At 37.8% G+C, this 15,425-nt stretch overlaps 2 protein-coding genes across 2 annotated transcripts; one reads left to right on the top strand and one right to left on the bottom strand.

Moving 5' to 3' along the window:
* Positions 1–1,694: 1,694 nt before the first annotated feature.
* On the bottom strand, positions 1,695–8,244 carry tmed9 (transmembrane p24 trafficking protein 9). The gene is made up of 5 exons (XM_067598195.1): positions 8,076–8,244; positions 7,078–7,178; positions 6,810–6,935; positions 5,337–5,483; positions 1,695–4,380 (listed from the first exon to the last, which is right to left on the bottom strand). Exons 1-5 carry the CDS (start codon positions 8,206–8,208, stop codon positions 4,231–4,233), a joined length of 657 nt encoding a protein of 218 aa, XP_067454296.1. The 5' UTR covers positions 8,209–8,244; the 3' UTR covers positions 1,695–4,230.
* A 2,957-nt stretch (positions 8,245–11,201) lies between these two features.
* On the top strand, positions 11,202–13,780 carry tmem216 (transmembrane protein 216). Its single transcript, XM_067598194.1, has 5 exons — positions 11,202–11,210; positions 11,330–11,423; positions 11,694–11,786; positions 13,231–13,432; positions 13,537–13,780. Exons 2-5 carry the CDS (start codon positions 11,408–11,410, stop codon positions 13,550–13,552), a joined length of 327 nt encoding a protein of 108 aa, XP_067454295.1. The 5' UTR covers positions 11,202–11,210; positions 11,330–11,407; the 3' UTR covers positions 13,553–13,780.
* The last annotated feature ends 1,645 nt before the right edge of the window (positions 13,781–15,425 follow it).

The raw sequence follows: 15,425 nt of genomic DNA, 5'->3' as shown, positions 1-15,425 counted from the left end.
GACTACGATTGGTAATGTTGCAAATGTAAAGACGGCTTAGGTTGTGTATGTAGATGATGGACTGTGACGTGAAATGGTACCGCTCAAAAAGATAATGGCTGGAAATGCTAGAACATCTATGCGTGGTCTGATAACCATCTCTCGACGAATATTTAATTCTCTGCGCAGTAATGCTGCACCTTCATCCACGGGATCGTTATCAAAAGGACATGCCATGTTAGTGAAAAAAAGTCGCCACTTACTGTGCCTAATGGACTTCTAATATACTGACTCTGATTTTTTTTTTAATTTATTTATTTTTTTTAATGATTTCTTTAAATGACAGACGGCAGAACTAGGCTACGCCAAAACTCGCCTGCTGCCTGAATGAATGAGGAAATCAAATGGAGTGTGTGGCTCTGAAAGAGGGCGGAGACTGAGAGAAAGTCGAGGTTCATTGAGAAAAACCTGGTCCCGACCAGGTTAGATTCATAGAGTCTGTTGCTACGGTAACTGACCGAGAGCTTAAGTTACCCCTCTCTCTGAAACAGGCTAGAGTTATCCCTCTTTCTCTGGTTTGAGTTACCTCCCTTTTTGAAACGGAAAACTCAGAGTTTTCCTCATTTCAGGGTTAACAGACTCTGAGTTTTCACTAAACCTGCTTTGTAAAACGGACCCCAGGTCTGGGGACATCTATATGCCCGTGACAGAAGCCCTTCACCAGCGCCGAGCCCCGACATACGCAAGGACGCGAGGGCCCGATCATCGCTGCTTGCAGCTTTAATTATGACTTATATCTCATAATTTCACTAAAAAGACTAACTTTGCAAAATACTTCCAACAAACTGTTTCTGTGTACATTTGGCCATCTGACCGATGTTTTATACAGACTTGAAAAGTTGTGAACCTAGAAATTTAACAAAAAAGCATAAAAAACAAGTTTTATCAACTTTTTTTATTTTCACATATTTAATTGTGCTGCCATGTTCATATGATCACCAGTTTTTGGTGGGTTGTTTCTTTGTCCTGGTCTCTTTCACACTGAGTACACATGTATATGTGTGTGTGTGTGTATAGTATTTAATGTAAGGCAGTGCAAGAAAAAACGTTGAATCAACGTTTCCCCCAAAAAATAAAAAAACAAACAGAAAATATTTTATTTTATTTATTAGTGAGTGTGTACAGTGTTGAACATAAATGTTACCATTTGATGTATCAGAGTGAGTTTATAGCTAAAGTTCATCTGACGTCTCTTCAGCAGGTCACAATTCAAACATAAAACAGCACAATAACAAACAGTATGAAGCAAAAAACACACAGGACACATAATACAAAGTTACATCATATATCATGTAACTAATACAATATAGTTAATATTTTTTTAGTATTTAAAAAAATCTGGGAAATATATATTCTTTAAATTTAAAAAGACCTTATTTATACTCAGTGTATAAATAAATAATAGAGAACAAAAGTTAAATTTTAACATCTGAAGTTCATCTTCATGCTTTTCCTCTCTAATGAGACAAAATCTATAAAAGTTTTATTTTTATTTTAGGAAGCAGGTGAAATCATTATGGATTAGTTTGAATTTAATTACATTGTTTTATAATTTCATTTCTTTCAAATTTAATAGCTTAAAACATATTTCTCCCGTGGATGCAATATAGTTACAGTCTGTAAAATCTGTCAATCAAACACTCAGTCAGTCAAACCAAATGTGACAAAACTTTATTTCGAGTGCAATTTTAGACACATTTCACATGGACAGAATCTTTCTAGAAAATAAATTCGAGCCCCTTTTCCAGCCGAAAAACCTTAAAACCAAATGATCCAAAATTCTAACAGTTCTGAAACCAACCTGCAGCAAAAAAAAATATCTTCAACACAACCACCAGAAAACAAAAAGAGGAACAAAATCTTGATAACTGAAGAGAGAAAAACACAAAAGAAGAATAAAAGGTCACATTTCTTCCTTCTCGAGAACGTTTCTTTAAAAAGTTGTTTCACAGGTTTCTTTTCAGGATCTGAAACCTTCTCACTGCTCCGTTTTTTTTTTCTCTCACAGAACAAACTAGTTGTGGACACCGAACATTTATGATTCGGGTCTGTCTGAGTCTAGTTCTTCCAGGTAACAATCATCCAGAGCTGCTGGTGATGCAGCGCTGAGGAGGGATTTCATGGGGCTGTTTTTTTTTTGTTTTGTTTTTTTTTTAAATCGTGTTTTTCTTCAATCAGTGTCAAGTCAACAATTAATCATTTAATCACTGAGAAACTGTCCTTTCACACAGGAGATCTGCCACACATGATGCTTTTTTTTTTTTGTCCCGAATAAAAAGCAAATTCTTAGAAAAGAAAAATAACTCAAAATGGGACAGAAACCTGTAGGAGGAGGCGTCTCTGGCAGCGTGACGGCGGACAGACGCGACTAATAAAAACACCACGCAGCGAGCTCTTCTCATCTGATTAGAATTAATGGATGATCGATACCAAAATATTCTTTCTACGCCTCCGCCGAGCCGACTAAAACAGAAACATACATTCAAATTGGACGCAGTAACAAACACAAAACTGTTGTATTTGGTAAGATTTCACTGAAAAATAAAAAAAGAACCTGACAGACTGAGAGCTGAGAACGACTCGTCATCATCACCAAAATGTTCTAACTTCAATTGAACTGGAATATTTTCATCAGATATGTTCTGCAGCAGGAAACGTGTCTCATCAACAGAAGATCTGATCTCTCGCTATAGAGGAGCAGGATGACATCTAAAGACACGCAGAGTTAAACGTGTAAGTCACGTACACGTCTTCATCTGTCCAGCGATTATCTTGGACTTTTTTTCGATGTGATCTGTCTGTTTGGCTCTTGAAGAAGCTTAAAAAACAGGAAACATCTGCTGGAAAAAAAACATGGATTCCACTCAACGTAAACTGGTTTATAAACTAGAGCAAAGCAACTGAACGATGAGGCTCTTTTTACTTCCAGAGAGCTCGAGTTTATTCAGATTTTGATGGTTTTTTTTCTTCTTTCATTGTTCGATCGTAGCGGCGTCCAGTGCTGAAGGTATCTGGATCAGTGTCGATATCGAAGTCAAAAAAAGTCTGATAATGTGACTAAACACGTCAAAAGCTGCGCACAGGTTGATTAAGAGCTCCGATACACTTCCTGTTATCATCGTGTCTGACGCCAAGTTTCTCAGAAAATAAAACTCTACACGTGAGCGACTAACAGCAGAGACCGGATCTCAGGATGTAAAAGTAACTCTGAAACAAACCACAGCGGCGACGGAGGCAGAGAAACTAACAAACACTCGTCACCGCTTCTCTTCTTCTTCTGCTGTTAGCGTAAAATGAACGATACAGTAACATCCTCCAGTTTTGTTTACGCTGTTGCAAAATCTGAACTTCTAAATCGAAGATATTCCTGTGGATTCAGTCCTGATCTGCCCTCTGCTGGATTAACTTTATAATCCTGCAGGTACACAGAGGACACAGCCGCATGTTGTTAACACTGAGATTATTATGAGCCAAACATACAGACCTTCTAGCAGCCTCCGATCATAAATGTGCCGTTGTATTAAGTTCAACTGCAACTGAAATGATATCTAACACAAAAAGTGTTGAATTTCTTAAAGAAATGAATCCAGGTTATAATTTCTGCCGTCACTCAAGAGGCCAAACTGCATTTACTTTAAACTGATCATCGATTCTTCGTGTGAGTCTGAATCTCTCTCCGGTAACACGTCTGTGACTCGTTACAGCGAATATAAGAACGACAGAAGGGCAAATCTATCAAATATCTCATCGAACACATGAACAGATCTGCCTGTGTTCGTTTCCTGACACGGTGAAGCAGAACTGGATCCAAATCTAAACAGTAAAATCTCTCTGTGTAATAAATAGAGTCACATTTTTCCCTGCGAGTCTACTGCAGATGTGTGTGTTGGGGGGGGGGGGGGTGTGGGGGGGTTCTTTACAAACAAGGCCTGTGAGGAAAACAATGAGAACATTTATAATAATAATAATAATAATAATCTGAAGATGTTGTTTTTAAGTCGAATCGTGCAGCTGGGTTTCTCTGTGTCCCGTTTCCTCAGCAGTCTGCAGTTTCTCCTCCGACAGCAGCGACCGCCGCCGCCGCCGCTCAGTACTGCATCAATCAGTAGAGACCAAACACACACTCTCACTCTCTCTCTCTCACACACACACACACACAAACACACACATACTCATTTCCCAGGTGAACGTTTACACCAGTTTCTTGGCCTCGAAGAAGCTCTTGAGGTGTCTCATCTGCCAGATGCCGATGGCGACCAGGATGAGCGTCTGGACGATGGACCACCAGAGGACCCGCTGGTTGGTGCTCTCGCTGGTCTGACGGAAACGCTCCTCACGGTACTGAGAGACGACAGACAGCGGGGGGGGGCTACGTGTTATTATACAGACCAAACGACAGACTGATAATGAAAATAATCGTTTAACTGCAGCTCTGCTGTGATAAAAGTGTTAAGAAATGATTGATAATGTTCCCTGAGTGGTAAAACTATTTATTAGATTTAAAATGATTAATCACGGGGCAAAATGAATCGTTTCAGTCATTTTTCAAGTAAAAATGCCCAAAAACTCGGTTCGTTCCTCATTTTCTTTGTCGTATATGAACAATTAAATATAATAACTGTTGATCAGACAAAACAAGCAAATTAAAAGCTTCACTTTGGGCCCAAAGAAACTGTAAATGGCGTTTTTTCACATTTTTTTGAACATTTCCGAGACAATAATAATAATATTAATAATAATGAAAACTAAGGTTAGTTGCAGCCTTCAGGATGATTCATTTTATTTGATTTTCTTTATGGATCCAAACAGCTTTCAGGTTGTTTGAATGAGTCTGAAATTGTTTCTGGGATGAACAACATGTCTCATTATTTCCTTGATTAATCGATTAATCATTTGGTTTCCTAAAGATGATGTCATCAAATTGTCTGTTTTGTTCTGTCCAGAATCCAAACATATTGAATTTTCACTCACATGAAACCGAGAACAGCAGCAAATACTCACGAATGACATGAAACGATGGGCAGTTTGTACTTGTCAATCAACTTATTGATTCATCGACACTGCAGGTCTAGTAGGACGTAATATTTTATATGATTCTATTAGATATTTATTCATGATTTATAACTGCATCGGTTGATATTGATACATCTTGACATTCAGACATTATGTGCTTTCTGTTGTTTGTACTTATTGTTGTTGCTAGGATACTCTTCTTCTAGTTAAATAATGAAGTAAAGCTGGGACCGACAGTCTACATTAAAACAACAGTAATGAATGAAGTGAACAGTCAGACTGACCCGCTGGTAGTTCTGCTCCTTCTGGATCTGGTCCACTTGCTCCACCAGCTGTCTCACTCTCAGCTGCAGCTCCGTCAGTTTGTCTTTGGCGGCGATCTCGGCGTAGTTGTTGGCGTGTTCTCCCACCTGGATGTCCAGGTGAACTCTCTGCAGCACAACACACGAGGACAGTGAGTAACACCAGGGCTGGATGAATGGAGCTGACACAGCAGGTACTGACAGTCTACCTGTTGCTGTATGTATATGTATATTTTTTTTATTTTTTAAATATATATCATGATGAGGCTCTTGCAGGTGATGCAGGTCTTTTATTATTCTTGCTCAACTGTTGTGCACACGTAGGTCTAATAAATATAGATGTGTTATTTGCATTTGCTTTGCTTGATCCACAGTTTTCTAACCAGGAAATGTGTCGACAGTTCAGCCTGTAATGTAACAACAGTGTTGCTCACATGATGAATATTGAAGTAATTTAATTTCTCAGGACAAATATTAGTGTTTATCTGATGTAACTGAATCAAGGAGTTGAATCAGTGTTGATATTCAGCCCTAAACGCAGAGTTCAACACAAACCTCCACCAACACTCAACACAAACACAGATTTCAAGTGTTTCAGTGCGAGCAAATGATTTGTGGTTATCATGACCTGCATGACTCATGACCTCATGAACATACAGACACATGAGAGAAACTGGAAACCAGTCACAGAGCTGAAGTGTGTTGTTGCGACGCGAGGAACACAGCAGGACGTTTTTTCTTTAAGTTGTGTCTGCATGCAGCTTTACAGGTTCTATTTAAAGGGTATTTTCCACCTCAGCGTGCTTCCAGGTGTTCTCTGTGTAAAAAGTAGTATAAAGCCTTTTGATGATGTCACTGATGATGTCTCTTGCGTCAGCATCGGTTCGGGCTGAAGACTACCTCTGTAGCTCCTCGTCTCTGCTGGAGGCTAGCAGCTCCAGGCTACATTTACCGCTACTAGCATAACACACATGAATGTGTCCACTTGCATTGTGGGTAATGTAGGCGCCAGGTTTTGACAAGGAAGAAGGATGTGTGGATTTGAAGAAGATGATTTATTTGGTTCTGCTGCAATGATTTTCATCCTTTTTAAAAAATCTTGCCATCAAGAGTCTGATAATGTTACAGGAGTGGAGGGCTGACACTAATGACTTTTGTCATTATCGATTAATCTGTGGATTATTTTCTTGATTAATTGATTAGTCGACTGGTAAATAAAATGGTGAAAAATGTTAATCACTGTTTCCCAAAACTCAGGATGACTTCAAATGTCTTGTTTTGTCCACAACTCAAAGATATTCAGTTCACTGTCACAAAGGACTAAAGAAACCAGAATATATTCACATCTAAGAGACTGGAATCTTTTTTTCTTAAAAAAAATAATAGTTGGCTATTAATTTAATAGTTGACAACTAACTGATTAATCATTGTAGCTCTACAGGAGGGAAACCTCACCAGCATGCCTCCAGCGAACAGGGAGAACTTGGAGGAGTTGGAGTGCAGGCAGATCTGGTGTTCTCCAGGTGTGTGTGACGTGAAGGTGAACCTTCCCTCTGAGCCGTACTGCCGGGACAGAATCACCTGCAGGGAACACGCAGAGCAAACTAACCTGTTAAATCCTGCTTAACTGATGATGATAATAATGTGTACACAATACAAAGTAAACAGATAATAAATTCTCATTTCATTCGTTCAGTAACAGCATTAAATGCTCAGGACTAACCTTGTCATCAGGGTCTTTGACTTCCACAAACATCCCCAGACCCTGAGTGGCCGGCAGATACTCTTCTTTCTGCTTATCATACAGCTGAGTCCGATAGTTACCTGCAGACAGACAGACAGGTGTGTCATGGTTATAATTTTACATTTGTATGTGGGAATCAGGAATTAAAAACATGTATTGCAAGACACTAATAAAATAAATTAGTTCAATTAGTATCAAATAGCTGTTTGCTCTTTAAAATGTCAGAAAATGGTGAAAAATGTTTCTCAAAGTCCAATATGATGTCCTCAAATGTCTTGTTTTATCCACAACCCAAAGATATTCAGTTTACTGTCATAGAGACTAAAGAAACCAGAAAATATTCACATTTATGAAGCTGGAATCAGACATTTTTTCCTTAAAAATGACTTAAAATGATAAATTGTTTATCTAAATAGTTGGCGATTAATTTAACAGCTGGCAAATAATAGATTAATCGTTGCAGCTCCGGTTTAATGCATTTAAACTGCAATCAGAGTTAAAAGACACACTCACAGTTGTTCAAGTGTGTCTTAAACCAACAGTCAGGAGTCCGAATGAACAGTGAAACCTGTTTTTCTTGCTGTAATCATTCCTCCTGTTCATACTGACCAGGGAAACATTGTCCGAGGAAACACAAAGGGAATTTGATGCTAAATTGAAAAATTGAAAGCACATTTGAAGGTGATTATTTGAATTGTCAGTATGAACAGGAAGAATGATTACAGCGACTGTTCATATCAGGTCAGTATTAGACTTTGCGTTTTATCATAATTTCTACAGATAACGTGCGCCGATTTTTGTTGACATCCAATAATCAATATTTTGCTGTTTTAATGTGGCTAACACTACTGAATAATTAAAGATTTAAGCACAAACGCAGAAACATAAGATATTTAACTTTAGCTCGTTTAGCCGATTAGCTCACTAGCTAAAGTTGGTGAGCTAGCAGTTAGCATTAGCCGCTGACTTCTCCTCACCAATAATCATCGTCTCGTCAGGGATTTCCTCTATGAAACATTTCTTCTCCGTCTCTCCGATGTGAAAGTACAAAGAGGAGACGAAACTGCAGAAAACGTTCAGGAGTAAAACCGACAACACACACGACACCATCTTCCTGCCGGGAGAGAGCTCGACTGAGTCTGCGCAGACCCAGCAGTGCCACGTAAACCATCGGACTACTCTGGCCAATCAGCGCGCTGCAGGAGGATGCTGGGTAATGTAGTTCTTGTTCGTGGAATTTCTTCTTCTTTTTCCTTTTTTTTTTTTCGTTTTTTCCTGTCTTTATTTTATTAAAACGGTTTAAAATAAATATACAAGTATATATATACATAATATATAAGGTTGACAAACAAATGAAAGTGCAGGGACACTGAAAATCTAATTAATTTTTTTTAAAAAACACAACAAAAATCTATATAAACTACCAAAATTCTATTCGCTGAGGAGGATAAAGATGTGATTGAAAGGTCTTGTAAAAAGATAGTAAGATTATCTTTTACTTTCAACCTGATGCTTCCAAGGACAAAACCTGTCATGGTTATCAAGTTTTATAATTTCTGATAAATTAAAAACAAATAAGTCAACAAAAAAATATTGAATTTTATAATCAAAATCCTAAATGTCTGGGACGTTTGATAATATACATACTATACAACATACACTACACCAAACTATACAACTACATACTACTGTACTACTCAGAATACTATAATGAAAGACAAGTACATAATTGAAAACAAATAGGCTCTCCCTTTTGCTCTCCCCCCGCTCCATATCCTTACACAAACAAAACCCACCCACCCCCACACACACACACACACACACACACACACATACACACACACACACACACACACGCACACACACACGCATAGTACAATAAGAAAATCTCAAATGATTAAACCAAACATTGTGTTATTTTTGTTGTTGTTTTGTTTGTTTGCTTCTGGTTCCCCCTCTTGTCTTGTACTGTGTCTTCATGTTAATCTATCTATCTTATCTTGCACCATAAATAAAGAAAATAAAAAAATATATTATTAATATCAGTTGCACCATAGTGACATTGAAGCTGTAGGGGGCAGCATGGCGGGAAACACCGCTGCCGTTTAACCCAAAAGTGAAGAAGAAGCACTTCCGCCAAGCTGTTTCTATGGTAACAAGACATGGCGCCTGGTAAGTCGCACACTCTTTGTGTCACATAAATCTGACGGTATATAACATTTATTTATAACGTTCATTGTACATTATAGTATTTAACGTGGTGAAGTTTGTTAGGAAACTGCGCAACGTAACTTCAAACCGTCGCGAGGTCGGAAATACCCGCGAGAAGCAGCTTTTTTATCATCATGTAGCTTCTTTTCTTATTAACATTATAACCGTTAAACTGCTAATATAAATTAGTTAGCAGCGGTGGAAAGTAACTAAGTACATTTACTGGAGCACTCCCCAGGGAGACAGTAAACCTGCCTGTTTCTGTAGCTGATGCTAATGTACCTGAACATAACTGTGCACATAACTGTGCACTTTTGTGTAAATTCTGTTTCACATAAGGCTTCACACTAGCTGTTAGTCATCAGACAATATGTGTTTCCAAATGCAAATACGCATTTTACAAACTGCACATTTTCAGTGACCAGAGAGAAAAAAGACAAACTTGAAATTGCTCCTGATAGCAGAAATAAGTCAGTTTCATGTCCATTTCATCAGAGACTTGACTGGACGATTTCATAACAGGGTAGAGTGACGATATTTTATAATATAGTGACAATATTTTTCAACCAAATACCCCAGTATCAACAGTACATCAAGTCATGTTTTATATATGGATATTGGTGCCTTCAGAAGATATTAACACACATGTAAAGTCTGACAGTTCTTGCACAGACACCTTTAATTCTTTCAACTAATGACATTCATGTTTTCCACATATCTTGTTTTATATAAAAGACACAATTCAGACTTTCTAATTCTAATCTTCCTATGTAATATTTTATCATAACATATATTTTTGCCATTGTGAATATATTGTGTTTAGAGAAAAGAAAAGAAGAAAATTGAATTGTTCACCAGAAAATTAATTGGCAACAACTGTGATAATCAATTAATAGTTTCAGTAAGTTTCTTTTTCTAATTTTCCAGCTTCTCAAATGTGATTTTTTTTTTTGATGCTTTTTGTGCCAAAAATAATAATAAACAGATTATTTTGGGGTTTTAATGTGTGAACTCAGGTTTTAGGAAACCATGAAGGGGATTTTTTAAACTTTTTTCTTACATTTTGCAGACCAAAGAAGAAGAAAAACCTCATTAAGATTAAAAATCTCTTTTGTGTCCCGGCCAAGACAGGCAGCAGCATAAAGTTCAGTCAAACAACATGAAAACAAGTAATACAGACAGATCTCTCGTTAGACAATATAAAATAATAAACTCATGAATAAAATGACAATAAAAATACAACCTTTAAACTAGAACTGAACTGAGAAACAGCATTAAAACCCTCCCAGCAGCCCCACTGACACTGGCAGAAAGATGATGATGTAAAAGTTTTACAGGAAATCAAAGATGGTCGACCAACACGAGCGTACAGCGTGCAGTGATGAGTGAGGACCTGACAGCTCCTAATGACTCTCAGAGCTCTGTGATGAGATGATGCATTCATGCACAAAATGTCCTCAAAGTCAAACATGGACAGACTTTATCCTGGAGAGAAAAACTGTTCTTATATCTGAAGAAAAACACAATTTAAGCTTCAGTTTTTCCAGTTTTATCTCCCTACACATTGTCATTTTAATGTTATTTGTTTGATTTTAACTATTACAAATAAATAAAAGTCACAATTAAAAAGAAATTAATAATAAGTTATATGTAGAATTTGGTTAAATGAGTTCAGGAAATTGTGTCACTTGACTGTAAAACAGCTTTCAAGACCTGGAAATGTTACAATATTTAAGCCATATTTTGATAAAACCAACAGTTGAGACAAAAACTAGTCTCATGTTGATATAATATTGATTTATTAACAAGCTCTATTTGATCATTTCTGTCAGTATTTATCTGTTTGCCTCTAACAGCTGTATTTCTGGTCTTTCTGTTTCTCTGCAGGAAGCCAACCGGTCGTATCCTTCACATGAAACTGATGCAGAGCTGCAGCTGCTCTGTCTGTGTTTGATTTGTTCTGTCTGTCTGTGTTTGTCTGATTTGTCGTGTCTGTTGTCCTTGACCGTGTCGTCCTCAGCTGTCCTCCACTCCTCTGCAGGTCCTCTTGTATCTGAACTGTTGGTACTTTGCCGCCTTTTACCTGGCGGAGATCCTGATGTTCATCTATAAAGGTGTGTAAGCTGCTGTGCTGCCCTCACATGTTCACACGCTGACACACGGTTCACTTTAACATCCCAGTAATCGTCTGAAATCGAACATTTAAGATTCATTTTATTCACATGATAACTGGTGATCAGATGAGTGGTTTGTTTTACTCTCAAAGAAAATGTCCAAATTCTCTGATTCCTGCTTCTTAAATGTGAATATTTTCTGGTTTCCATTTTAATATTAGACATGAAACCTGTGTGTTTTTATTTTCTTCTTCTCTTTGTTGTTTGCAGGTGTTTTGCTCCCGTACCCGTCAGATAATCTGGTTCTGGACGTGGTTCTGCTGGTGCTCTTCCTCGGCCTCGAGACTCTCAGGATCTTTTATGGTGAGACTGAGACACCGAACAGAGATATACTCTCCTCTGACTGAGCAGTAACTGAGACGCATTCAATGAAACTTCACATTATTAATGAAGCAAATCTTCATGTTTGGTTTAAAGTTGAAGGCAGATTCGTGTCTCAGCTTCTCTGCTGCCATCTGCTGGACAACAGCTGCTGGTTACGTTTCATTCTTCAGCACCAGATAATAAACTTTTATTTCCATCAGCAGCCGTGTCTGAACAGCTGCTCTGAATGAATGAATGAATGAATGAATGAATGAATGAATGAATAGACACACAGCCATTCCACAGCAGCAGTTTCCTGTTCAGTAATGAAACACCGTGAAGTAGTTTAACAGGTTAACTTGATGTACCTGGATGAGCTTTTTAAAGCAAAGATGCCAAACATTTGCTGCAACAACATGCAGCTGTGTGAGTTTCCATTTCAGCTCCTGTCCATAATTATTATTATTTTTACAGGCTCTGGCAGGTATGAGGGTTAATATTGTCGTCGTTTGTAGCCATTAATTATTATCAGTACTCTGTATTACCAGTGAATCATTTTCCTGCCTCCATATGCTGCTGGTTTAGAGACACAGCTTTTAAATTCCAATTCAAACACTGAACTACAAATGTATTGTAATACATTTATGCAGGTATAAAGTAAAACTATGAGGTGAACTTCCCAGCAAAACATCTCTGGTTTCAGCTTCTCCAGTGTGAAGATTTGTTGCTTCTCTTTGTCTCATATCACTGTTAATTCAGACACTGATGATGTCACCTTCTGGGAACTTGTACTGGATGTTTTTGCACCATTTTATAAACTAAACAATTGAACTTTCTTTAAAAAAAATTGATGCACATTGTTCTCAATTTTCTTACATTTTACACCTGAAACAATTGATCAAAACAAAAATAATGAATAAAGAAAATGATTGTTAGTTCCTGCTCTAATCTTCTCTGTATATTGTCTGTGGACTGAGAAGAATGAGGTTTATAAAACCTTTAAGGCTGCAACTAAGAATTATTTTGATTATTGATTAATTGTTAAATCCATAAAAGTCATGAAAAACTGTCCATTAATTTCTCACAGCTGAAGATAACGTCTTCAAATATCTTGTTTAGTCTAAAACCCAAAGATGTTCAGTTACAATTATATAAAACAGAGAAAAGCAGAAAATCATCACATTTAAAAAGCTTAAACCAGAAGATTTTTGGTGTTAGTTTGTCACTGATTATTAAAATCGTTGCTGATCATTTTTCTTTCAATCGACGAATCGTTTCAGCTCTAAAAAGCTTTCAGCGTCTGTGATGTAAATCCTGAATGATCTCGTGTTGAAGCTGGAAACAAAGCTGGTTAAAACCGGTGAGACGGTAAAAGGTCAGTCTGGTTTTCATACTGAACAATAATCAGATCCTGTGTGCTGACCGTCTCGGTGTCCCGGTCCAGGCTGGAAGGGGAACCTGTGTGAACGCTCTCTGGCGTCGGCAGTGTCGCTCTTCATCCTGCTGCCCTGCGCCGCGCTGGCCGTTTACTACCTGCTGCTGCAGACCTTCGTCCTGCGGCTGGAGTTCCTCCTCAGCGCCGTGCTGCTCTGCTTCTACGGACTGGAGTTCCTGCTCGGCCTCGTCTCGATCTCTGCTTTCTCCAGGTGGTGAGAGGTTCTCACTTCAATCAAAATCTGTAATTATTCTTCTGCATCTGGAAATATTCACGTTATTGGTTTTTGTGCCTTTATGTTTTTTGTTCTCGCAGGTCCAAAGTGTACTGAAGAGGATGAAGGTTCTCCTGGACCACGGAGCATGAAGACGTCAGCAGTGGAATCATGAAGAAAAATGTACAAATGTTTCTGTAGATGACACTTTGTAAATATTAAACTTTGTTTATTTTCATAAATGTAAATGTGAATCTGTTTGACACAAAATGTTTTCTACTGTTTTATACAAACTGTTTGAGATCAACGCATTTCTGTAAATAAATTATTGTTCATTACAGATTATTATGATATGAAAAACTTTGTGAATAAGACAGAATTTTCTTCTAATGGATCAACGCTGGATTAATAAATCCTGATCTGTATCTGATCCTTTCATCACTGAGCTGCAGGTACATCAGTCAAAACCTACTGACTCCACATCATACACAGGAGGAGCTTCAGTCACCTTGTTTACATCTTTTATTTCACATTAATGTTTGTGTGCTGGGACGGATATGCTTCTATTTGAATCTATACAGTGTTTACAGGCTGTGTGCACAGTCTAACGCATATTCTTATCCTTTTTATGCTCGTAAACACAGCGGTTATGTGTTGGGCTCCGAGCGCTTTACCATCTTAATATTGATTGTTGATGTTTAAGTGTCTTTTCAGGAAAATATTAACTGTCAAAAAAACTTTTAAAACACATTAAATGACAATTTTTATTTTTTTGAAAAATATGCAGAGGAGGTGGAGGCACTCTGCCCTGAGTAGTGTCTGCAGGTTTCAGGCTACATCCTGTTACAACAAGATCAGACAAAAAAAAGAGTTTGTTGGCTTATTGCTCAGAGCAGAGTATTAATGTTATTGTGAGGAGTGAGAAGCTAGAAAAAAGGTATTACCTGCAGCAGTCTCACGCCACGAGCATGTGAGCACCTGGATGTTGACTGCAGCTCGTTTAACGACCACAGATGTCACTAATGAGAAGGAATTTCTGATTCGTACATATAGAAACTTTCATAAGTTTAATTGATAAAGGGACAAATTAATGTTTATAGCGATTGTGCTAACACAAAGAAACCCTAAAGGCGACCTCCTTCCAGAGTTTATGAGCACAGACTCAGAGTTCAACACATCAGAGACGCCTCTGATGCTCATCAATACCTCGGGGAGTGAGTTATGTCCCTGCCGTCTCAACCAGACCAAAGATTTTACATTTTTAAAACATCTTCATCGATTTGACAACATATGCAAAGTGACAAAAAACACAAACAAATTAACAAACATGCTGTAAATACACAAAACTTGTTTGGTTGAAAACATGTGTTTGTGTTTTCTGTATTTGCAGGAATATTTTGACAGTTCAAAGTTGAAAATGTAAAAATATTCAACTTACTGTCATATATGACAGAGAAAAACAGCAAATCTTCTTCTATTTGAGCTCCGGAACCAGAAAATGTTTTTATATTTTTTGCTTTTATTTTTGCCAACAGACCCCTCGCATGTGTTGAACTCTGAGTATGTGCTAATAAATAAGTGAAACAATTAATCGGTTATCTGTAATCGTATTGTGGCTCTAATCATGTTTGTAGATCCCGTCCTACTGAGAAAAACAACAGTATTCATATAATTATGACCTGAAGAAGTGACACAGTTCAGACGACGTGTATATACGGTGACATATTTCCATATTCAGAGGTGGCAGTTGGCTGATAGATGGACTTGGCTGCAGGATGCTGTTCGCTTCCCGTTTCCAGACGCGAGTCAGGACAGTTTTTTTAAAGACCATAAGTACATTTGTCGTGGTGTTAACTGTTGCCATGACAGCGAAGGTTGCCTAACTTTAAGGAAGTAGTAACTTTAAACCACACCACCTTCCAAGTGATGATTTTAACTCAAACCAGGATCTTTCTTTAAACCTAACCAGACCTGAACCACGGCGTTGTCA

Source organism: Thunnus thynnus, chromosome 9 (assembly GCF_963924715.1).
Source record: "Thunnus thynnus chromosome 9, fThuThy2.1, whole genome shotgun sequence".
NCBI lineage: Eukaryota > Metazoa > Chordata > Actinopteri > Scombriformes > Scombridae > Thunnus > Thunnus thynnus.
This window is presented reverse-complemented; position numbering and strand designations above follow the sequence as displayed.

What these genes read in the sequence shown, in the direction of transcription:
- tmem216 (XM_067598194.1), top strand. An exon ending in GACTCTCAGGATCTTTTATG is followed by an intron (nt 11,787 to 13,230) that starts GTGAGACTGAGA and finishes GTCCCGGTCCAG; the next exon opens with GCTGGAAGGGGAACCTGTGT.
- tmed9 (XM_067598195.1), bottom strand. Translation starts at nt 8,208, where the DNA reads ATGGTGTCGTGTGTGTTGTCGGTTTTACTCCTGAACGTTTTCTGCAGT. An exon ending in TGTTCGCTGGAGGCATGCTG is followed by an intron (nt 5,484 to 6,809) that starts GTGAGGTTTCCC and finishes GTTGTGCTGCAG; the next exon opens with AGAGTTCACCTGGACATCCA. An exon ending in AGGAGCAGAACTACCAGCGG is followed by an intron (nt 4,381 to 5,336) that starts GTCAGTCTGACT and finishes GTCGTCTCTCAG; the next exon opens with TACCGTGAGGAGCGTTTCCG.